General features: G+C 35.8%; 1 protein-coding gene across 1 annotated transcript in view; it reads right to left on the reverse strand.

The window, feature by feature from the left end:
- Positions 1–23948, reverse strand: part of CNTLN (centlein) — a 253310-nt gene that overhangs the window by 75836 nt on the left and 153526 nt on the right. The window contains exons 14-15 of the mRNA XM_081065244.1: positions 8885–8976; positions 2088–2629 (exon numbers count right to left, since the gene is read on the reverse strand). Coding sequence (XP_080921370.1) covers positions 2088–2629; positions 8885–8976 — 634 coding nt within the window. The remainder of the gene's footprint in view (positions 1–2087; positions 2630–8884; positions 8977–23948) is intronic.

Raw genomic sequence — 23948 nt, forward strand, 5'->3', positions numbered from 1 at the left:
ATGTGATCCATCTCCCAAAATATGTGACCTTCTGCACATGCATTAATATGATGAAATTAGAACTGAGTGTATTAGTTCACTTTCATGTGTTTATTCATGCATACATACTCATACGTGAGTAAACTGCATCACTGTATTATGAAGAGTGTGGTAGTACCAATTGGCTGAGATATAATTAGTAGCTGAAGCTAGAATTTCCTTGAAAATACAGATAAATGCTTAGTGGGTTTTAAGCTATCTAGCATTTTATCTCTGATTGTTTTTGAGAACTGGAAAGAAAACCAGAGAAGTAACAAAGAATGGGAATGAAGATCTGGTGCTTCTTCCTTATCGTCATAAATTTGTTTTCGAGTTTTTACCTGCCTGATGACAAAGGGTTTGACCAAGTAAACATTTAAAACAGTGGTTCCCAAATGGCTTGTCTGCATATTGGAATCAGCTAGAGAGCTTCAAAAAATACTGAAGCTTGGATCCCACTCCAGACGTTAAGATTCCATTGTTCTGGGGTATGGCCTGAGCTTTGGAATGTTTATAAGACACCACAAGTGATTATAATATGCAAACAAGCTTGAGAACCACTTTTTAAAATAAGTTTCACTTCTATGTGATTTAGAAAACTATCCAAAGACATCTTGAGGGGAACCAAAGTTTTACCACCCCAAAATGTGTCTTTTGGGATGTTGATTTTTAAACTGGTTATTAAGAAAGGAAAGATTCAGAAAGAACCTTTGACTCTACCCTTTTCTGCCTAAAGGAATTCAGATAGAAAAACCTGTTTCTGGAAGGGAACCGTAGCATAAGCACCTTATATGAATTAACACATATGTGATGGACAGGAAGAAACCTAGCAAAGCCTGTTTCCCTCTGACCCACTGTTTCTGGAAGGCCCAGCAAGATTTGTTTACCATGTTTTCTCTTTCTCTTACCTGTGAATTTCCTACTTCCTTCCCAATCCCAGACTCCTGTCCCACTTCTTCTTTGTCCAGAGAGGCATATAAACATTAACTGCCTAATGAATTTTGGTTCTCATATCTTAAAATACGCCCAGCATGTACATCCGTAATAATAAATATGGGACACTTTCTCTTGTTCATCTGTCTCTATTAATTTGATTATTAGACCAGATAAAAGAACTTTGAAGGTGGGAGTAAGTTATACTTTTTGTGCATCCCCAATCCTAAATCTAAAACAGGCCACTGTTGGAGACGTAAAACAAAAATTATGAAAAATAAAGGAAATATATGCCATTATAAAACAAGGCAAAATTATGGAAAATTGTGCAATTTGTGTGTTAGCAATTCTGGCAACATTAAACTTCCTTTTTATCTTTTTATAAAAAGAGGTGCTCTATTATCCATTTGCCTTTGTGGTTACTGATGTGCTTCATGAGCCGGGGGTAAGGGAAATATTATAGATTTTTAGCATTCTCCTGTTGCTATTCACTAGGGGTTATGTAACTTAAGACTAGGAATCTGTAGAGCTTTAACTTGAAGGAACTAAATTTTAACCATCATTCAATTAAAGTTAGTACAATGACTTTGCATAACACATACATGAAATAATTAGTGAAGATGGTTCTTAATTTAAAGGATGTTAAACAGCTTGTAGACATCTGGTAACAAGCTGAAATGGGTCATTCAAAATTTATCTAACTAAATTAAGAGGGAAAAATGTTTCTCCTCCCAGGTTGGCGTGTCACAAGATAACTAAACAGACTTAGTAGGCTTGCCTGGGAATCCTTAGCTGTCAGTGGTGAATATGCAAAGGGCCAGCAAATTAAATCAACCTGCCAAACTGTCAATTTCAAGCCTCATGACTGCATGAAAATAGCATCACTGGAAGAAATCAAGCATTGCCTTCTTTTGGGTTTCCTGGCACCTATTCAAATACTCATGCAGTTGTGGCTAATTTTGCATGCAAATTTCAGTCAATAAGCTCAGAACAAGACCTCCCAAGATATTTCAAAGGATCTGACAGTATTTTTTCTGAATACCAAATCGACAGTAGTTGAAATTCAATCTCCATTTGCTGGGGCTTTACATATGCACAGTGTCGCCACCACAGAGCTAAGTTAATGAGAGCCTTACCTGCTTTCACTCACATCCTCCCAGCCGTCCTTGTCCTTGCTGAGGTTCTCAAACAGATTGCTCATGACCTTGATGGAGTGATTGAGAATAGTGTGGTAACGACCCACAGGGCACTTTTTCTTGGCGGCATTAAATTTAACCTTGGTAGTGGTTGTCTTACAACCATGTTGTCCAGATCTCACTTTCGTAGGGGCCATCTCAGAGTTAGCCTTGTTTGCTGAATGCTTCAATTTCTCCATTGCATTTCTCAGCTCTTCATTTTCATTTCTCAACCCATTAGCTTCTGCTACTTGGCTCCTTAGGGAAGTGACTTCTTTCTTCAGCTCACTGATTTTTACTTCAAGATCAGCTTTGTCTTTTTCTACATCTTTACTCTCTTTTTGTAGCTGTTCTAGCTGTTTTTCTCTGGTCTCTGCATCTTCTTGCTGCTGTTTTAAGAGGGATTTCAGAAAAACATTTTCTTTCGTTAATTTTTTATTTCCTTCTTTTAATTGTCTCGACCTTTTCTCAAAAGATTTTAGCCGATTTTCCAATTCAATGACCTAAACAGAAGAATTTTATTTATTCTTTTAAAAGTTCCAAACCATAATCCATTGTACTTTATTATCATTTCTAACTTATGAAAATGAAATTACATTAAACACAAGGACATAATAATCTAAAGTATTTCATTTCTAAATAATTCTAAGATAGTATAGATAAACAAAATATAAAACGTAGTAATACATCTGTAGAATAAAGGACAGATTGTAAAAGAATTTAAAATTCTACACATAGTGAAATAGAAATGAGTATGTTAATAAACTGCAGTTTTTCTGAGCTCATAAGTGCTTTGGCTACATATGTAATTTACCCATTGTGAAAAAATTTTTCAGAGAAAAACAATTTATATAAAAAGTTTAAAAATAGGTACATAGAGAAACTTTATTAATAAAATAACATTTTTCTTCAATATTTAAAAATCATATGGAAAACTGATGACCCAAATTCAAAATAATTTATGGATGCTGCTTATTTCTAACTTAGAAAAATGTAATTTTAGTAATCATGAGGTCCTTACTTTATATGATGAAGGAACATTTTACCAAAAACAGTCTTAGCAACTATAAATTATAATTATTTCAAGGTTGCATATGAATTAATTTTTTAAGCAATGTTCATGTTATGAGACTGAGAAATGATAACATACAATATTCCTGACCTTAAAAATTTTCAAAAAATATTTGGAAAGAAAGACACTTGCATAAATAAATCTAATAAAGGATAGGCTCTGTTGCCATAAAAAAAGTCCAAACCTGATTTTATGAGTTTATTTGAACCAAACGGACAACAACAGTCAGAAAGCAAAATCTCAACGGACTAAGAAGACACTCTGAAGAATGGAAGTTTTACAGCTTATTTTATCCATTAGAATCAAAGGAAGAGATGTAAGGAGAATTACATGAAATCCACTAGATGTACATTAGGAAAGTGAGAGGAAGCCAAAAGCGGAAAAAAAATCTCTGGGATTAGAGAAAAAATAAACCCGAAAGACAAATACTTCTTTTACATTGGGTACAGGATAGTTCATCATTAACTTTTACAGCACATAGGGATGGTATGTGGGAACAAGATAACAGTGAGGGGTTCTGTGGTCTCCTGTTGCTCTGGTGACTTGGTTATGCCTGAGGGGTTTGGAAATGGAAATTACGCTGGCATTCCAAAGGTATGTTAGATGCACAAAGACAATAGACAGGCTCACTTAAGGTAAAGATTGACCTTTGTCAAGGAAGCTACAGGCCAAGGACTTGATTACCAGCCATGACCTGCTTTTATTTGGGCATCTTTATGTGCAGACCATCCTGTGCAGTTACTTTGTGAGTCTGTACGGCCCACCGTGCTGGCTTCCCCTGAGCTTGTTAGCTTTAGTATATGGCCCTTTTTAGCCCCCAGATCTAAGTGCGACAAGTCACGGCAAAAAAGAGAGAGCCATTAATTCTAAGCCATAAGTACAAAAATTTCAAGGAAGAACTGATTTTAATTTAAATCTTGAAAAATAAATAATCACTACTGTTTGCAAAGTACATTTTACCATTTATAAAATAATTTTATAAACATAACCTCTTCTGATCATCTCAAAAACATGTGAGGTAAGTACAGCCAATAATTATTTTCCCAGAGAGGGAAAACTCTGGAGGCTCTCAAAACTTTAGTAATGCAGAGAAGTAAACACTGTTTTGAACTGGGCTTCAAATTCAGGATATAGGGTCACTCCCACTATTCCAAAAGCCAGGTGGGGAAGAAGAGTTACCCGAAAATTAACAAAGAACTGGAGTTAAGGAAGAACCACAGTTAAGCAAGAAACCTAAATGACTGAGAAACTATGTGGACTCAATTTACTTTTAAAATAAAATTCTTCAAAGGGGAAAACGTTTTTCAAGTATTGATAACCATTGATTTAAAATAATATTCCAGAAATATACAAGTTACTGTTGACATGGAGTAGAGGTATATAAAAAAGGTATATAAAAAAGTAGAGGTATACATATGACCCAGCAATCGCTCTCCTGGGTATCTACCCCAAAAATATAAAAGCATTTCTCTATAGAGACACGTGTACTCCAATGTTCATTGCAGCTTTGTTTACGGTGGCCAAGACATGGAAACAACCAAAATGTCCTTCGATAGATGAATGGATAAAGAAGTTGTGGTACATATACACAATGGAATACTATTCGGCATTAAGGAAAGATGATATAGGAGCATTTGTGACAACATGGATGGATCTCGAGAGAATAATGCTAAGTGAAATAAGTCAGACAGAAAAAGCAGAGAACCCTATGATTTCACTGATATGTGGTATATAAACCAAAAAGAACAAGAGAAACAAATGAGAAACAAAAACTCATAGATACAGACAATAATTTAGTGGTTACCAGAGGGTAAGGGGGTGGGGGGTGGGTGATGAGGGTAAAGGGGATCAAATATATGGTGATGGAAGGAGAACTGACTCTGGGTGGTGAACACGCAATGGGATTTATAGACGATGTAATACAGAATTGTACACCTGAAATCTATGTAAATTTACTAACAATTGTCACCCCAATAAAATTAATTAAAAAAAAAAAAGTAGAGGTATATAAAAAAAAGTCTGTACCAGGCTGTTATAGACATTTGTACTTTTCTGAGGAAAAAAATTCTATTGTTCTTTCTCAATGGAAATACATTATCAGAGAGCTGGACAATGTAACAAAAAAGAATACAGTGTTCAAGAATATATGAACTCTGGCTGAAACTTTTTTATTTCTTCCAAATCATTCTTTCTCTAAATTTTATTCTCCAGATAGTAAAAAACACTACAAACAAATAAGAAATATCACTTTTTACAATTCTTTCAGTTTTTTCTCAGTGGTCTTTAGTCACTGCCCTCAACAGTATACTGTTCATAGATATGTTTTAAAATATTTCAGCATGTTAGATTCCATGAAGAATGAGTAGAATAGCCTTTATATTTAAAAATGTATTTTGTGCAAATAAGTTATTATATCTTTAAAAAACTGATTTTGACAGTGGTGGTGTAAAAATATTAGTAAGAAGCAGTGTGGTCTAGGGGAAATTTAATTTTGAGTCTGGTCTGGATCTCACTTCCACCTATGGTTGCTCTACCTAGTAAATGTTTAACCAGTTTTATCTTTAGATTTCCCATCTGTGAAATGGGAATAGTAACACCTGTCTTGCCAGTTATAAGTATTAAATATGATCACACAACACAATTCCTGACAGATGGTAAATTCTAAACAGTTTATCATCATATCTCTATTATTATATATCATAACAGCTATTTAATGAAATTACTTGAGCTGAAATATAATTATTTATGATAAATATTGTTAATTAATCATTAAGTCTTTATACTTTTGTTTAAAATACAACATGCTACAAATGTAACAAATAAACATCTTAAATTTGAGATTGCAGTTCTGGAGATTAGCATCATCTTTTTCTTTTGACTAAAATCCATTTAAGTCTGGGTACAACTCATGAAAATTTTATATACCAGTGGGAAAAATGTCTGTTCCATTTAAAGTGTGCTATCTGCTTAATATGGATCTATGTTTAATCATAAGAACTTGCATTTTGCATTTAAGTTTAAAATGGAGGACAAATCACAAAACACAGACACTGCTTCCAAAGACTTTAAAATGGAAACTCCGTAGCACATATTAAAGTGTTATTCTAGATATACTCTCAAAAATTGTTGTTAAACCAATATTAAAACTCCAAAAACAGAAAGGAAACTTTCAACATATATTTGAGAATGAAAATCTGGGGAACTGTTAAAGGCATTTGGTGTGTGTGCTGCAAATCAGCTCATGTCCATACTTTTCCTCTAGTACTAAAACTTCAAAAATTTTACCAAAAAGACAGCTCCTTTCAAAACAAATAAAACACTTGACTTTGTGAAGCGTGCGTATTACGTACTTTTCTATGGCTGCCATGACAAAAGTACCACAAACAATGCAGCTTTAACCCTAAAAAACCAAACAAACAAACAAACAAAAACCTCCTTTTAACCTAATCAATGCTTTAAAGACTCCCCCTTCTCCAAATTCAGTCATATTCTGAGATACTAGGAATTAGGACTTGGACATAAGTATTTGGGGGCGGGACACAATTCATCCAATAACAGTGTGTAATGGTAATATATTATTTGAAAATAAGCTACTTATGTTCCATTTCTACTACAAACAAATATTTTTTTCATGTTGTTGTTATCTTTTAAAACCATTTGGAATGAGTTTCATATATGTTGTGGGGGTGTAAAAAACTATTTTCCTCCTACCTTCTAAGTCTTTCTGGCTGTGCTAATTAAATTAACAGACAGAGATTAACAAGAGGAAATCAAATTTTAATACAAGCTCATGAGGAATTCACATGAGCATGAAAATTCCAAAACAGTGAAGCAAAGTGAGGTATATAGGTCATTTTGGACAAAGGAGAAAGGTGTGTGTGTGGCGGGGGTTTGGGAGTCTGGAACTTAAAAGTGGAACTAGGCAATTCACAGGTCGCTGAGAAAAAGGGCAAACCAAGTCTTACTGGGCAACTCAGAAATAGTGGCACAGAGGGAAATTTAGTGAACAAATATTTGCATGCATTCTTCCTATCACACTTAATTCAGACGTGCTAAAGTGAAATATGCTAAGGTACTTATGTTAAGGTTCCCTTCCTGAAGGAGGTTCTTCTATCTGAAACTCTTTAAGAAAATAAAGAAAAAGAATAAGTAGGTAAAAAGCAAAACAAAACACTTCCTGAGTTTGTTGGGCTTTAATTGATTTCAGCTCCATTTCAGGGTGGAACATTCCGGCAGAATCGTTCCTGACCCCCATAGTGTACGTACATCCTTTTAAAATAAGGAAACTCAACTAAAAGGGGTTAAATCAGGACGCATACAATTCGATTAGGTAAATATAAAAAAAATAGCAACAAATTAGTATGCTAATTTAACATATGGTCCAATGAAAATAATCCTGTTGGGTTTTTAGGACTTAAAATGGATTTCTGGATCCACTATTATAGTAGTCATTTAAGGGAGTTGGAATGAAACCCTTGATTTCTTTAGGGTTTGTACTCCAGGGTAGTAAGTAGTAGCATAGTATTATATATCCATAGAGATAAAAGTTATACAAAATCTAGCAAACAAAAATATTGTTCGGAAAAGAAGACAAGCTAGTATAAAGCGTGTGACATTCTAGTTGGTAGTGTATACATTATCTCAATCACTCATTTTACTTTAGGATAAATAAATGTGAGCATTTCTTGTTCTCTACTATTATGTTAACCTGAAAGTGGTTATTCAGTAATAATGAGATGACAGCCTTTGTTACCTGACCACGTGCCAAGTGTTAGAAATATAAGAAATCTCATCATCTGCCGTAAATCACTAGATTTCCTACAAGCCAATTCACAAATGTAAGAAACAGAGGTATCCACATTAATATTGTTGTTTATATATTTGTACAATTCCAGTTTTATCTAAGTATTCAGTGTAGCTATATGACAATCAGCTGTAAGAAAAAAAACCATTTAAAGAACATTTTCTTTATAATAATAGCAAAAACTGTTAAAAAGCAACCAAGCCCTTTTAATTGAACTTGATAACAATGTATTTATACATACAAATAAAAATTACGTATAAAATTATAAATATAAATGTTAAGATTTTTTTAAACAACATTTTACTATTAATGATAGGCATGATGCAAAATGACTGCAGAGTTCACATGGATGGTTCTGTTAAAACAGGGATAACTGTACTAAATCATTTAGTTATAAATTGTTATCCAAAATGAGATGAGTTATGTATATTTTCAACTTTAAAATGAAAATTATAAACATATTATCATTTTACTGTGGTGAAGCTAAAACTGTTTTTTTTTAGTTCAAATATTATAAATCATTATCTTTGTTGAAGTATAACATAGAGAGTCTCATATGTCCTATTTTAAAGTTAAATTGCTAAGTTATAACTAATAAACACACATAGTGTAAATTTTTATAATTTCTATTGTCATTCTCTTCATTTCATCTTTGCAAATATTTTTAATCTATGTCAACAGAAGCTCAAGTGTTTCCCCATTTATTTCACTAATATTGATTTTTTTTTACCCCCTTTTGGCAAGCCAATGATTTTGAATTATGAATTGAAATTAAGGATTCACACAAGGTTTAAGTTCATGCGCCCTCGTTTTAAAATCTAATCCTTAATGTTAGAATTCAGTTTTAACTTGCTCAGCTCAATATCTTAAAGATTAGACTACCTTCTGTAATGTCTGCTCCGTCATTTCTTTCCCATTCTTCTCTGGAGTACTCTTCATGACCCCATCATCTTCACCGTATCTAAAGACTTGTTCTGGTAGAGAATAAATAATATATTATGGTACTTCATATACTGCCAAAACACTGTCCTGTCATTTTAAGGAGAGGGGTTCTATGGTTTCTCAATTATAAATAATCGAGTCTATTTTATTGTCAAATATTTGGCCAGTAACTGAGTGGTGACCTTTTTGAAGATTTTCGGTCACACAATTATGTATCTTTTTAGTGTCACTTTTCTTTTTTTTTTTTTTTCAGTGTAAGATTTTCAAAGGTAAAACAGATCTGCAGGTTTACAATGCTGTACTTTTATTCCTATTTTCATTCTTTTGTAGACTATTCCCCCTTTGCCTTAAAAGCAGAATTCATTGCCTTTTTATCTACACAAGTGACTACCAGTTTTGTTCTCTAGATCTTGTTCCCTGCCAGAAGGATCAGAGTGATTGCCGAACAAAGCAAACAGTAACCGAGTTAGGGTGTACTGAAACTGTAACATTCCCCCCCCACCACCACCTTTTCTTCAAGTAAAAGATCATGCATTGGGCAGAGTAAACCATAAAAATCATATTTCCAGGAAAACTGACTTTATAACAAATAGATACCCAGGTAATGGGTGAAGTTGTTTCTAGAAATGATTCCTACACTGGCCATGTATTTGACTACGAAATCTTCCAACTAAGCAAAAATGTACAAACAACGTATCAATTTTAAAGGGAAAAAATAAAATTTCAGTTAATGTTATTAAAATTACAATACATTAAAACCCATAAATACATTTTTGTTATCAGATAAATTACTGTGACAAATTTAACTAACATTTTCTTACTGAATTATTTTTGAGAAACTGTATTTCTCAAAGAATGAAAAAGGGGGCCAAAAAGAATCCGTAAACCTAAAAGGATGCCTATCTGTGTTAGACTGGGATGACTGTGCTTTAAACTATGCTTGACTGCTGTAGGTCAGTGTAAAACTTTGATTTATCAACAAAGGAAAAAGAAAAGAATATTATTCTCTGTAGAGTAGAAATCCTCTTGGTATAAACAGTGACTCACAAGTTTGTTAGAGTGAATTAGGCATTTCTTTTGTCTTTGAAACATGACATATCCAATTAAAACTTCTGTACTCATGAAATAAATAGAACACTATCCTAAGGATAATAAAAGCTAGAATAGGTAGAATTTGCCACCTGGGGAATATGTGCCTTTACCTTGATAATAATCTATTGGTTCCCGAGTTTCTTTTCCTACTCTCCTAACACCATGGTGCTGAATTCATTTACAACACTCTTTCAGCAATATAGAAATAATATGCAAATACAATTCATCTGTTCTAGTCATTTAAATATCTGCTATAGTTCTAAGTGTAGTGTTTACTCTGAACAATACGAACAAAATTCTTCTATAGTCAAAGAACATACAAAGCTAACAATAAATAACTCCATTAAAATAAAGACTGGAGATTTGATTTAAAAACTAATTTGGTGGCTGGTTTTGTGCTCCTGGTTATGTGAAAGGCTCACCGGTGACCATGTTCACTTCTGACTGTCTGCTGAAAAGTTCGTTTCTCAGTTCGCAGGTTTTATAAAGAATACTCGAGTAGCTAGGCCCAGGTATGGAGAGGAGAAAGGAACCAATTCTCTGCCCCTTGATTCTTTTCCCCACCATGGATCTCAGGATTTGGAAAATGAACAAAGAGGACCCGTTAGAAATATTCACTTCTGTTTTTTTCCTATGGTGGAAAACACCTTTCTGGAGATTTACTTCTAATATTTTAGTTCTACATGCTTTCCTTTTATTTTTACCTCTATAAAAATTCTTGCTGATTTATATTCTTTTTCAAGAGTTTCTTCTCTCTCCAACTTTTCTTTTCAACTTTTAACTTTGCTTATTTATTCATAGTTGTTTAAATTTATTTTATTCTAGCTATTATTTTTTTCTTTTCTCTTAACTTTTTTGGATTATATGAAAAACTAATCTAAATTTTGCAACCTTTTCTCCTCATTTTAGATTCTCTTTTAGTTATTTTACAAATTATTTTTAAACATATATTATCATAAAGGGTTGGAGAATATGCCACCCCAATATGCTGCTATGGTATATTGATTATTTTGAACTGTAGGTACTTGAAAAACAGCAGTTGTAGAGAAGGGCTTTGTCCAAATTCCCCTATGGAGTTTCATCAAATGGAAGATTGACTCTATTACATGAGAAGAGACTAACAGGGTACATAACACCCAATCTTGGTCACAGTCTTCAAACCTTTCCCTAATCTTCTAAGTGAAACCAAGGGTCCTTAAGACTTTGACTGAATTTGGTTTTCAATCCTAGCTCTAGAAATCATATCCCTCTCTTTGTCTACATACATATCAGAGACTCAGCCTTCCCTCTGGATAATCAGTAACCTCCGAGGCAGTAGTCATACCTGACTATTGGTCACAGGCTTGTGACCTCAGTCAGGCTAAAGAGAACATCTTGATGTAAGTTATATTTTAGCTCCTGATCCCTAAGGTGGAACGACTCCCTGGCTGCTTTCCCATGAGACCAGACAGAGAGACAGAGGTTCCCTGAAAAAGACTTCAGAACTGTCCTGAAGACCGGAAGAAATGATGTATTACTGTGGATGGAAAAGAGGCCGCATGCTAAACGTGACAAGTCCAGAGGAGGCCAGCATGGCAAACTCAAAGACCAAAATTGACCACATAGGATGGTCTGAACATAAAGATTCCTAACTAAAAGTGGGTCACTGCAGGAAGTCACATCCTTGGCCTGTAGCTTCCTTGACAAAGGTCAATGTTTACCTTAAGTGAGCCTGCTGATTGTCTTTGTGCATCTAAGCTAAAATACCCTTGGAATGTCAGCCTAATCCCTTTTTCAAGACCCCTCAGGGCACAACCTACACAGCACCTGAGCGTAAGACCACAGAACCCTTCATTGTTTTCTTATTACCTGAATATTGACTCTGTGTGCTGTAAAATGTTAATCATTAACTATCCTGTACCCACCAGTGTAAAAGAAGTATGTGTCTCTCCATTTTACTTTTTATCCAATCCCAGAGATTTCCTCATTTTGCTTTCTCCCACCCCCTTAATCTACTACCAATGGATTTCATGTAACCCTCTTTCACTCTCCGACTTTGATTCTAATGTATAAAATAAGCTGCACAACTGCTATTCTTTGGAGCATTTTCTCAATTCATTGAGATTTTGCCTCCCAGCAATTGTCGTTACTTTGGCTCAAATAAACTCATTAAAGTTCTCTACAGGTTTAGATGTTGCTTTATTACATTGACGTTACTCTTACCTCACCTCCAACCAATCAGCACCCAGTATGAGCCCGAACCCCTAACACATGGTGTCTTGAGATTTTGCCCTGTATAATCTGTAACTATACACCATTGGAGAGTCTTCGTGGGAGTATAAGCTCTCCATCTCTAAATTGGGCAATTCGGTGTTAAAGTACTTTTTTCTTTCTATATTGCAAACTCCTATTTGTCATTTCTTTGGGCCAGTGCACCCAGGCAGGGGGTTCCAGTAACATAAGGGCCCATTAGTTTTTCCTAAAATCACTTATGCTCCCCCTAAGAGGCTTCCTTTCTTATTAACATGGTATTTAATCCTGAATTCTCAAGCCAATTCTTTGAGTTACTCACTTTTCCCTGGGTATCTCCCATGTGTACATGAGGTATACATGTTAATAAACTTCTCTTTGTTTTTCTCTTGTTAATCTGTCTGTTATTACAGAGGTTTCAGCTAAGAACGCACAAGGATAGAGGGAAAATAAATTTTCCTCCTCTAAAATTATTGTTTTACGGATCATGTGATGCTTCCTGCACAGACTTTCTTAAAGGTCTGTTTGTGATTGTATCAACTTGGGAGATAAAGAAAGGGGAATAGGTATCAATTTGTGTATTGGCAATTTCCTAAAGAATATTACTATGGTTACAAAGTTCAACTGAGTAAATTTGAAAGATCTTATTTGCTTTATTCAACAATTCATGAATCCAGCAGCAACCCATCTAAGAAACAGAAACAAACTCTGAGCAGTAGAAAATGAAAGGCAGAAAGGGAGCAAGAGAAGGAAGTTATCAAAGAGCAAGAGAATTATTTCAGGCAAGGTCACAGTCCTTTAGGGGAAGACAGGGGTCTATCCAGCAGATTACCTCCATGGTGCTGATCAGATAGATAATTCCAAATTGACTGTTAAAGGTTCCATTCCTAGGAAAGACTGAAATGTGTTAGGTTAGGTATGAAGTCTTGGTGTGCCAATGTGGGGCTGAACACAAATGACTCCATTTGGAGCCTGTTGTCTCTTCTTTAACACTATTTATTTCACTTTTTCTTTTTTATTTTTTTTTTTAAGTAAAATAAGAGTTATAATAAGTGTTTCACTTTAGAAGTTACTTGCCAAACAATAAGAAAAACATATTCCGTTTTTCTCCCTGGCTCCCCAGCACAGAGCTTCTAAAAGCCTTGGAATTTCCTGAGTGATAGGGACTAGCAGAATATCTTTTGTTATTCATAACAAGCTCCTTTCAACAATATCTGAGTTTATGCTAATAAGGCGACCTTTGTGGGCCCTTAGATAGCTCTGGGATGGAGGCTGGTTGTCAGAGGAACCAACCACGTGATTAGAAGCTTGGAACTTGCACTCCCATCCTCAGGACCTAAAGGGAAGGGAGAGGGGCTGGAGATTGAATTCAATCACCAGTGGCCAGTGATTTCATTAATCACACCTATGTAATAAAGTTTCCATTAAACAATCCTAAGTCACTGAGTTTGGAGAATTTCTAGGCTGGTGAACACAAGGTGCTGGAAGAAGGTGTGGGGACTCAATGTCCCTCCCCCTATATCTGGCCCAATGCATCTCTTCCATTGGGCTCTTCTTAAGTTGTATTCTTTATAATAAACCAGTAATGTTAAGTAAGTCAAGTGCTTTCATAAACACTGTGAGCCTTTCTAGCAAATAATCTGAATCTGAGGAGGGGGTTGAGGAAATATCTTATTTTCAGCCTTTGGTCGGAGATATACACATGGCGACCTGGGACTTATGACTGGCAGCTTAAGTGGGGGCAACGTGGTGGGACTGAGCCCTTAACCTGCGGTGTCTGTGCTAACTCTGGGAGTTAGTGTCAGACTGGAATGGAGTTGTCTTGCAGGATACTGAGCTGCTGACTAAAAAATCCGAAAAATGATTGTCGGGTGGAGAAAAAAATTCACAAATCTGGTTTTAGAAGAGTTTTGAGTAAAAAATCATTGTACTATTTTGGATAAATGAATTGGATCTCAGTCATTAATGACTGTGGTGCTTAGCATATCTTCCTTGAGACTCAACCCATCCCCTTTGACTTGATCTGGATAGAAACCTTGGGAGAAATCAATGTTATCAGTTAACTTTGAAAGAAGTAGACCGTTATTGTTAAAAGCCACAACTATTCTGAAAAGGAGGCTGCTAGGACAATGAAAGTACAGATGGTCCATGACTTCAGTTGATGGTTTGACTTGATTTTTTGAGTTTATGATGATGTTAAAATGGTATGCACTCAACAGAAAGTGAACTTAGAAATTTTGAATTTTGATCTTTTCCCGGTCCAGTGATATGCAGTATGATATTCTCTTGTGATACGGGTAGCAGTCAGGCATATGGTCACGAGGGTAAACAGCTGATACCCTACAGTGTACTCTGTTGCCATGTTTTTGGATATTAGGATCTAAGTGGGTTTAAGGTACGCTACGCGAAGTTACGATGTTTGGTAGGTTAGGCGCATTAAATGCACTCTTGTCTTAATATTTTCAACTTATGATGGTTTTCTCGGGATTTAACTCCATAGTAAATCAAGGAGCATCTGTATCTTTTTCTAGGAAGAAAGGGGACAATAGGAGGACAGGTAGGTTTTTTGCTTTTTCTTCATTGGAAACTACATTCAATACATAAACTTCTTTGCCTTAAAAATAAATTGTTCTTAATCAATGGTCTTCAATTCTGTTAATTCATGAGGGTGGGTTAGGGAGATTTGAATATCGTGTTTTTAATTCCGATAGCTAGCTAGGAGGCCATGTGTAACACCCTCTTGTTACTTTTATGCTATTCATTCAACTCATCATTTTAAAATATTTTAAATAGTTTATTTGCTATGTTCAAGTATTCTGTTACATCTTGTTATTTTTCCATTTAAATTAATTAACTCTGTGAAGTTTAACATTTTAATTCGTGTTTCTGGTTTCATGTATATTTCATGTCACAAAATATTTGTTTTAACTAATTTACTTTTGTTTCAATTGATTTCACTATTGTCCCATATTCCTACTATTAATCCTTTTACTTCTTTAAATATTATTCTTAATCTTAAAATTCCTGTTTTTAATCTTTTCTCTCTCTCTCTCTCTCTCTCTCTCTCTCTCTTTCTCTCTCTCTCTGTCTCTCTCTCTCTATATATATATATGTGTATATATATACAGAGTATATACACACGTATATATACATATATGTATATTTACATAATTTATAGCAATTAGAAGGAAGCATGATCTTAAGCATAACAGCAGCAACCAAAAGATTAGACACACACACATACACACACACACACACACACTATACATTTTATATGTGCAATGTATATAGAATACTTTGAGATCAAAAAAGAGAAAGCAGATAAAAGTATAGCAGAACAGAATATGCCATTCCAAAGTATGCCTCTTTGGCATAAGGATTATTTTGAACAGATGAGTTTTAGAAACAGCAGACATAGAAGAAACTGGGAATACAAAGAAATTACCCTTTTCTAAGGGTGATTTATATTTATAAAGTGAATTTTTAGTAAACCAGGAAGAGAAGGATGCCTGAAACACCAGAAACTCTTATCAATAAAGAAGGTACTGACTTAACATTACATAATAAACCTTACTCATTTTTATCCTAATTTTTCCTTGTCACCTTCCCATAACTGGTTTCCTTTACACCCTTATTTTTTTGTTTCAGTTGAAGATGATATTTGATATTCCTTGGGTTACTTATTTCCTTGGATATTTCCCATGTATATATGAGACATACATAATAATAAATTTGTTCGATTTTTCTCTTTTTAATCTGTCTTTTGCTACAGGGGCCCAAGTCAAGAATTTGGAAGGGTAGAGGGAAAGCCCCTATAAAGGTTCCAACAGGAGGTCATGTTCTAACCCAGTCATTAGAGATGAGTAGGTCTTTTCCAGAGGAACTGACAAGGAAAGGAAGGGAGTACTATGGATAATTGTCCAGAAAAAGGGCATTTGGGGTTTCATTTTGCTGAATTTTTCCATTCCAGGATTGATAAGGCTCAAGAGGTAGGCAAAGGCTACATTACAGTGACATACAAGAATCTGGGCTTTTTCCTGTGTTAGTAGGAAGTCACTAAATAAGAGAGTAACATGAGATCAGGAACTGCGCGTTGACATACCAAGAAGAGGATCAGAAGGCTCGCTCTTGTGCTAGATCAGAGAGCAAGTACAAGCGCTATAACACAAAACTGCCTTCCCCTTCTGTATGAAATGCATTGCATAGCTTTACAAACCTGTTTGTTCTCTTCACACTTTCAGGGACTTCAGTATACCCTCAATATATCAATTACTGTGTTATTAAATGACAGCCATAAAGAATTAATTATTCTAAGAATTACATATTTTGATACTTTTACTTGTTTTGAAAAATTTTTGGTTGCATTTGAAAAAAACCTGAATGTGCCTGAAAGTTTTCCCTTGACTCACCTATGAGTTAAAGTCAGGGTTAGGCTAAAAAGGATTGTCACAAATTCAAGCCCTTCAAGCACCTTCAGCCTTCTAACCAGCCCTTCCAGTGTCCTCCTAATTCCCAGGGGCAGTGCTCTGAGGAATGACACGGGTTCTTCCCAATCCTCCTCTGAATGGACTCAGAGAAACCACTCTGCAGATTGGGAATGGATCTCTGTCTGTGCTTATCGACACTGGAGCCCCATTCCCAATGCGGAACCCTACTGTAGAAAGCAGCTCCTGCCATGTAGTACTAAACCAGTTCAAATAACTGGGCTCTCTGCTAAACATCAGCAGGTCCCTGTCTACCCTTTTTGTGTGGGCCCTGCAAGAGATACTTACCCTTTTCTCCTTAGCTCCTAATCCCCTATACATTTATTAGGCCAAGACTTGTTCGAAAATTGTCCTGCCAGAATTTCTTTCTCTCAAAAGGGGGAAATAATTCTAGAATTTGACAATAGCCATCAAATTGGCCAATCAGGTGAATTAAATGACCCTTGGACAACTTTCATGTGCTCCATGTCTGACGGTATTGTAGCTGAATCTGGGAGTGCTGATCATTTGTCCTTATTGATCTGGCTGCCATCCTCTTTATAGGCAAAATTTTCAACTGATATTGGTAGAAGCTACAGTGCACCTCCTATCAAGAGTCAAATACATCCCTCAAAACCTCTCCCAGAATTAATCAATACCCCATAAATTAAGAAGTGTTTCAAGGTATTAAAGCCCGTAACAGAAGATTACAAAACTCAGGGTCTCATTATTCCTTGCACTAGCCCCTGTAATACTCCTATTTTACCTGTGAGGAAACCCAAGGGCCACGGGTGAAGCTTTGTCCAGGACCCACAAGCAATAGACGGCATTGTCATACCTCGACATCCTGTTGTTCCTAACCCTCATACACTATTAACTTCCATCCCCACTGAAAGTTAATTCTTCACTGTGATTGACTTATGCAGTGCATTCTTTAGTGTTCCAGTTGATGAAGTTAGCCATTACCTTTTTGCCTTCACTTGGAAAGGAAAAAAAATTCACCTGGACAGTAATGCCTCAAGGTTCTACTGAGAGCTGTTCTTATTTCTCCCACAGCCTGAAGGCCGACCTGGATAATATGAAGTTCTTTAGGGGTTCTGCTGTGTTGCAATATGTGGATGACTTGATTCTTTGTTTTTCCTCCCAAGTCTCCTCAAAGGAGGATAGCATCCAATCGCTAATGAAGCTTTTATCCTTTAAGGGACATGGGTTCCCCTAGAGAAACTGCAGTTTGTCCAAACCCAGGTTTGATATTTAGAGCGTCTAATATCTGAACAAAGGCTGCACCTAGTTCCAGACAGGCTTCATGGTGTCCTAAGTTTCCTAAAACCCAATACTAAGCATCAACTGCAAGGTTTCCTTGAGCTAGTTGGTTACTGATAAAATTGAATCCCAAATCTCTCTCTCTTATGGGCAAATCTCTGTGTTTTACTAAAGAAAAACCTCAACCTAATTTTATGGGAAGAATAGGATAACATAACTTTTAAAGACTTAAAGGAGAGTTTAATGAAACCACCTGCCCTTCGGCCTATCAACTACCAAATTCCCTTTTCCCTTTTTTATATGAAAAGGAAGGGAATATCCTTGGGGTACTCATCAAAAATATGGCAACCACCATCAACCCATAGGATATTATAGCTAGCAACTGGACCCTATGGCACTGAGATAACATCTTTTGTCTTACAGCCATTACTACAACTTCCCTTTTTGTTAAGGCCACCAAGGAAATCATTGTGGGATCCCCTTTATCCATCTTTCCATACCATGCAACAGAAGCCCTCCTGAATTTTCATTACACTTAATATTTTTCAGTCACCTCCCTTCGCTCCTTTGAAGTCCTTTTGTTAGCTGCTCCTCACAAAACTCTTTCAAGTTTTAACAACCTTAACCTGCTACTATTCTGCCCTCCGTTGGCTGCTTAACACTAATGGATCCCCTCCTGACCTCTACTGATGATCTACAGTAAAGTCCTTTGAACAAAGACTTTTTGCCTTCCAAGTGAAGGCAAAAAGGTAATGGCTAACTTTATCAACTGGAACACTGATTTCTCATGGTTCACTGATGATTCTTATTTAAAGGTAAAAATGGCAAATATCGCACTGGATAGGCAATATCAACACGCTCTGATGTAATCGAAGCAGCACTTTTGCCTTTGGCTACTATGGCCAAGGCCCAAAAAGCCGAAATATAAGTGCTCAGAGTCCTACACCCTAATGAAAGGTAAAACTGTCAATATTAATACTGACAGTAGATAGGCTTTGGGAGTAGCTCATGATTTTTGAATGTTATGGAAACAATGTGGCTGCTTTACTTCCAGCAGAAACATAATTTAAAAATGGCCTGTATGTTCAGGAATTATTGGGTGATATACTTTTATCTGCTGGCTTAGCTCCTATTAAGATCCCAGGGCATTCTAAACTGGACTCTCTAGAAGTTAAGGGAAATCACCTTGCTAACTCTTCCACAAGGAATGCTACCCTTAAAGAAACCATATCTCTGGCATGGTCCAAAGAGATTTCCCCAAATGATAACTTAGAAAAACTGGCTAGAGAAACCCAACAGTTGGCCTCAGAGAAGAAAAACAAGATTGGCAATCCAACAATTGTTTCGATGAAAAGCAAAAGCTCTAGTTCAGGCCAAATAGCAACCCAATCCTACCAAAGACTAAAATCCCCACTCCTGACTACATACATGCATTGAAACTTGTTCCACTGACAAACTGATGGCATTCATAAATCAGTACTGGTGGGGAACTAGAAATAAGTAGATGCAAAAAACACCTACTTCACTTATCCCAGTTGTTTAAAGTACAACCCAGGAAAACCTATTCAAACTGTTCCCAGACATTTTAAATTGTCTAATGGATCATTCAAGGTCTGGCAAATGGATTTCATAGAATTTCTCTCGTCTCATGAATATAAATATGTTTTAGTCATGTCTGTATGTTTTCTCAGTAGACTGAAGCTTTCCCATGTGCACAGGCTACTGCTTATTCTATGGCTAAAATCCTGTTGGATAAGATCATACCAAACTGGAGATCACCTCTCAAACTCTGTGGTGACTGGGAAACACATTTTACCAGTTGGGTGCTTCGACAAGTCTGTGCTGTTTGGCCAGTTCTACAACACTTTCACTGGGCTTACCATCCTCAATCCTTAGGTTTAGTTGAACATACTAACGGTATTACTAAGACTCAGTTGGTAAAATGTGTAGAAGCCCTCCAAATACCTTGGCTAAAAGCACTACTACTGGTCCTTCTAAAGGTCAGATTCATCCCCTTTGTAACTCATAAACTAACCCTTTGAGATAAACACAGGGTACCCAATGCACCTGGCCCCTGCCTCTTTTGATCCACAGCTGATGAAAAGAGATATACTTCAATATAGTAAAGGCCTAAATGCTTCTATCAAAATGAACCATGTTCTGGAAGAGCAGTCTTTTCACAGAGCACTCCAGGGAGATGAAGATGTCATGTAACATACTTTCCAACCTGGAGATATCATCTGCTGGAAAAGACACCTCCAGAAAGACTCTCTTCAACCTTCCTGGAAAGGCCCCTATCACGTATTGCTAACCAACCTGTGTGCTGCCAAACACCAGGGAACAGACTCCTAGATTCATGTGACACATCTAAAGAAAATGCCTCACCATGACTGGACCTGCACAACATCTAATAACCTGATGGTAAAGATTTCCTTGAAATTGAAGCAGATGAATTCTGATGAGACAGTTTTCTCAAGATGTCCAAACCACGACAATTGAAAGTTGTCTGGCAAACCCTTGATGTTGACTCTAGTGCTTCAGATGATCTCCACTGCCTAAGACCATAACATATGAACTTTATGTGCCTGAGAGTTCTCCCTTCTACCCCTACTTGTTACACAAGTGTTAGCACAGTAGGTTTCAAATTTGGGCACTTTCCCTCCCATGATGTCCTTATTTGGTGGTGGTGGTGGTGGTGGTAGGTGGGAATGGGGTGAAAATGGTAACCTTGAAGACACTTTTCTTCATTCTGGTTCATGACTTTTTCTCTGGGCCCTCCCTCCTCTCTGGACCCTCTCCCTTTTCTCCAAGACCCAGTCCATAAAAATGCAGGAGACTTTTGTTCAGGGCCTCTAGTCAGAGAGATAACATCTATGTGGGTGCTGATCCATCTGATCCTCAACTGCGTGCAGTTCCTTGGGGGAAAACAGAACCAGGGGGAGTTGGCACCTTCTCCACTTTCACCTCTTGCATATATGATAAGTGGTTAAAGACTTGACTGCTACTTTCATTTTGGTCTATTACCTTAAAAAGAGCTACTTGGGCACTTTGAAGCTCATCTCTTCCAACTCAGTTGGCAATAGAGTTATGTGGGATTATAATAGAGAGTCACCACAACATGAATTGCAATTTTCAACAAAGACAAATTTAGTGTGGTATGGGCTCAAGGTGTTCACGTGGGAGGTCTAGAGGAGGTAGAACTTATTTGAGAGGTGAGGTAAGATAATGAGTTTTTTAGAAGGACATCCTTAACTTGAGATCTTGTAAAAATAGCCAGAGAGAAACAGGTAGCAGAAGTAAGAAATACACATCTGGTACATAGAGAAAGGTTACTTATCATATAGATTTGGAATTTTAATCCAGATAAAACATGTTCAATGATATAAAAAGTAAGCAAGAGACACCAGATTTACCCTTCCATATGGAGCAACTAAAAACTAGACAAAATGTATGAAAAAAATGGTTTTCAGCGATTGGGTATAAGATGATACAAGGCTGTCATCCTTGAGGGAGGGCAAACAAATGAAGTGAACTCTATGATTGCTCCAGCATACCACCTACAGAGAGCTTGCAGGCCACTTTACAGAAATAGGGGACCTAAGTGAAGTCTGGTGATCTTCCTAAATTGAAGAGACAGATCCCAGATTCCAGGAAGTCTAAGAAAGTGAGAGTTTGCAGGGGAAAGTGCCACAGAGAAGAGATCTTAGAGACAGACAGAACTCTGGCAATCTACAGAGGGTCCCCTCGAGTCTTTGGCTAAGTACTGATCAGCAGATGCATGTGAGAAAACAACCCAAAGAAAGAGCCACCTAAAAGGACTAGAGGAAATGATCTTCAAAGCTCACACAGACCCAAGAGCTGTTAATACTCTTGATTGCAGAGAGAGAAGAAAAAAAAAAAAAGAAAAAGTAATGGACATTATGTATAGTTGAAAACAGATAAGAATGACAACAGAGTTCTCATCAGAAACAATTTAAGCCAGAAGATAGAGAAATTTTTTAATGTACCAAAAGAAAAATAAAAGTCGATAAAGAATTCTAATCTTAGTAAAAATATCTTTCAAAAATGAAAACCAGTAATAGATTTTTGTTAGCAAGTGTATAAAAGCTGAAAGAATTCATTGCCAGCAGATGTGCACTGTAAGAAATATTAAAGGGAGTCCTTTGGGAAGAAATAAAATGATACCAAATGTAAATCTGGATCCATAGAAAGGAATGAAGAACAGCAGAAACGGTTCTCAGTAGAGAAAGATAAGAACCTCCAGAGCTGGTCACATCTAAGACTGCAGGCTAAACACAGGTAATAATTTGAATCTCTGGGATCACCCCTTCTGAGCAGGAAATAATCTCGTAAGTGGACTGATCTGAATAATTAACAAACTACAGATTTAAAATCCACTTTGGAAGAAAACACAATTAAAGTAAGTGAAGAACATACCAAAGCTTTGAATTTAGTAACATGTGAGGTCAGAAAAGAGATAATAAAACATCCAAAGGAAATAAAGTGGTAATTTAAAGAGTTGAGGCAATAAATTAAGAATCAAAAACACCATTGTGTATATAATAGAAACATTAGAAAGAATAAAGCAAAGAATATACATGGCTAAAAATCGAATTACTGATGGAGTGAAGAAACTGAGAAAAAGACAAAGATTAAAGAATTAGAAGACAATAGGTATCAGGCCAGACAAAAAAATATTCTAACATAGAGACAAGTGATGTCTTTGAACTACACCATAAAAAAATGGAATAGAAAACATATGCAAAAATACATACAAGAAAAATTTCCTTGGAATGAAGGAAGATCTTAATTGATAAATAATAAATTACATGGATAAACTAAGAAAATATGGTTTAGAAAAAAGTTTGCCAGGACATATTCTATTTAAATTTTGGAACATCAAGTTGAAAAAAGTAAAACCTCAAGTATTCACATTGCAAAAGCAAGGCATATCTAAAGAAAAGAATAAGGTTCAAGAGTGAAGGAGAATCAGATACCTCTCCATAACATACCTCCACAGCAACCCTATATTCTAAAACTGAGGGATATCTAAAAGTTCTGAGGGAAGAAAAAAGTGTGACTCAATAAAATTATACCCAGCCAATTTATTCCTTGACTATAAAAACCGTTGAAATATAGTAGCAAACATATATGCTCTTACAAATATGGCTATTTTGATTCCTTCTTTGAAAAAAAAATACTTTCAATTATATCTGACTAACCAAGGAATAAATCAAAATAAAGACCTCATAAATAGAAAAGCCATGGTTTTAAAAAAAAATATGGTAAGGTTTGAAATCATTATATACAGGCACACCTAGTTTTATTAAGCTTCATTTTTTTGCACTTCACGGTATTGCATTTTCATCAACATGAAGGCAAGATTCTCCACGAGCAAAAAGATTATAACTCATTAAAGGCTCAGGTGATAGCAGTTTTTAGTAATAAAGTAGCTTTTAATTAAGGTATGCACATTGTTTTATTAGACATAATTCTATTGCACACTTAATAGACTACAGTATAATATAAACATAACTTTCATATGCACTGATTACCAAAGAATTTGTGACTCGCTTTATTGTAATAATTCTGTTTAGTGCAGTGGTCTGGAACTGAACACACAATATTTCTGAGTAATACCTTATAGAAATCAGACTTCAAAACTAGGAAATCGTTGTTGCAATATAGACTTTGAAAAAATTAAGAGGTAATTTAATGAACAAAACTCAAGATGTGGGGGAAACAAATAAAATGTTTTATAAAAGTGATGGTTTTTTTCACCTTGTAAGGCAAAATGTTAATGTTTAATATGCTCTGAAATTGAAATATATACTTTGAAAAACAGAAAGTCCATCTTCAATAATTTTGGAACTTTTTTTAAATTTTAGACAGAAATTTTAGAAATTAATGTCTCTTGAAGTAATGAAATATTTTTCTAAAGTTCAACAGTTCTTTTA

The sequence above is a fragment of the Rhinolophus hipposideros genome (genome assembly GCF_964194185.1).
Source record: "Rhinolophus hipposideros genome assembly, chromosome: 11".
Classification (NCBI taxonomy): domain Eukaryota; kingdom Metazoa; phylum Chordata; class Mammalia; order Chiroptera; family Rhinolophidae; genus Rhinolophus; species Rhinolophus hipposideros.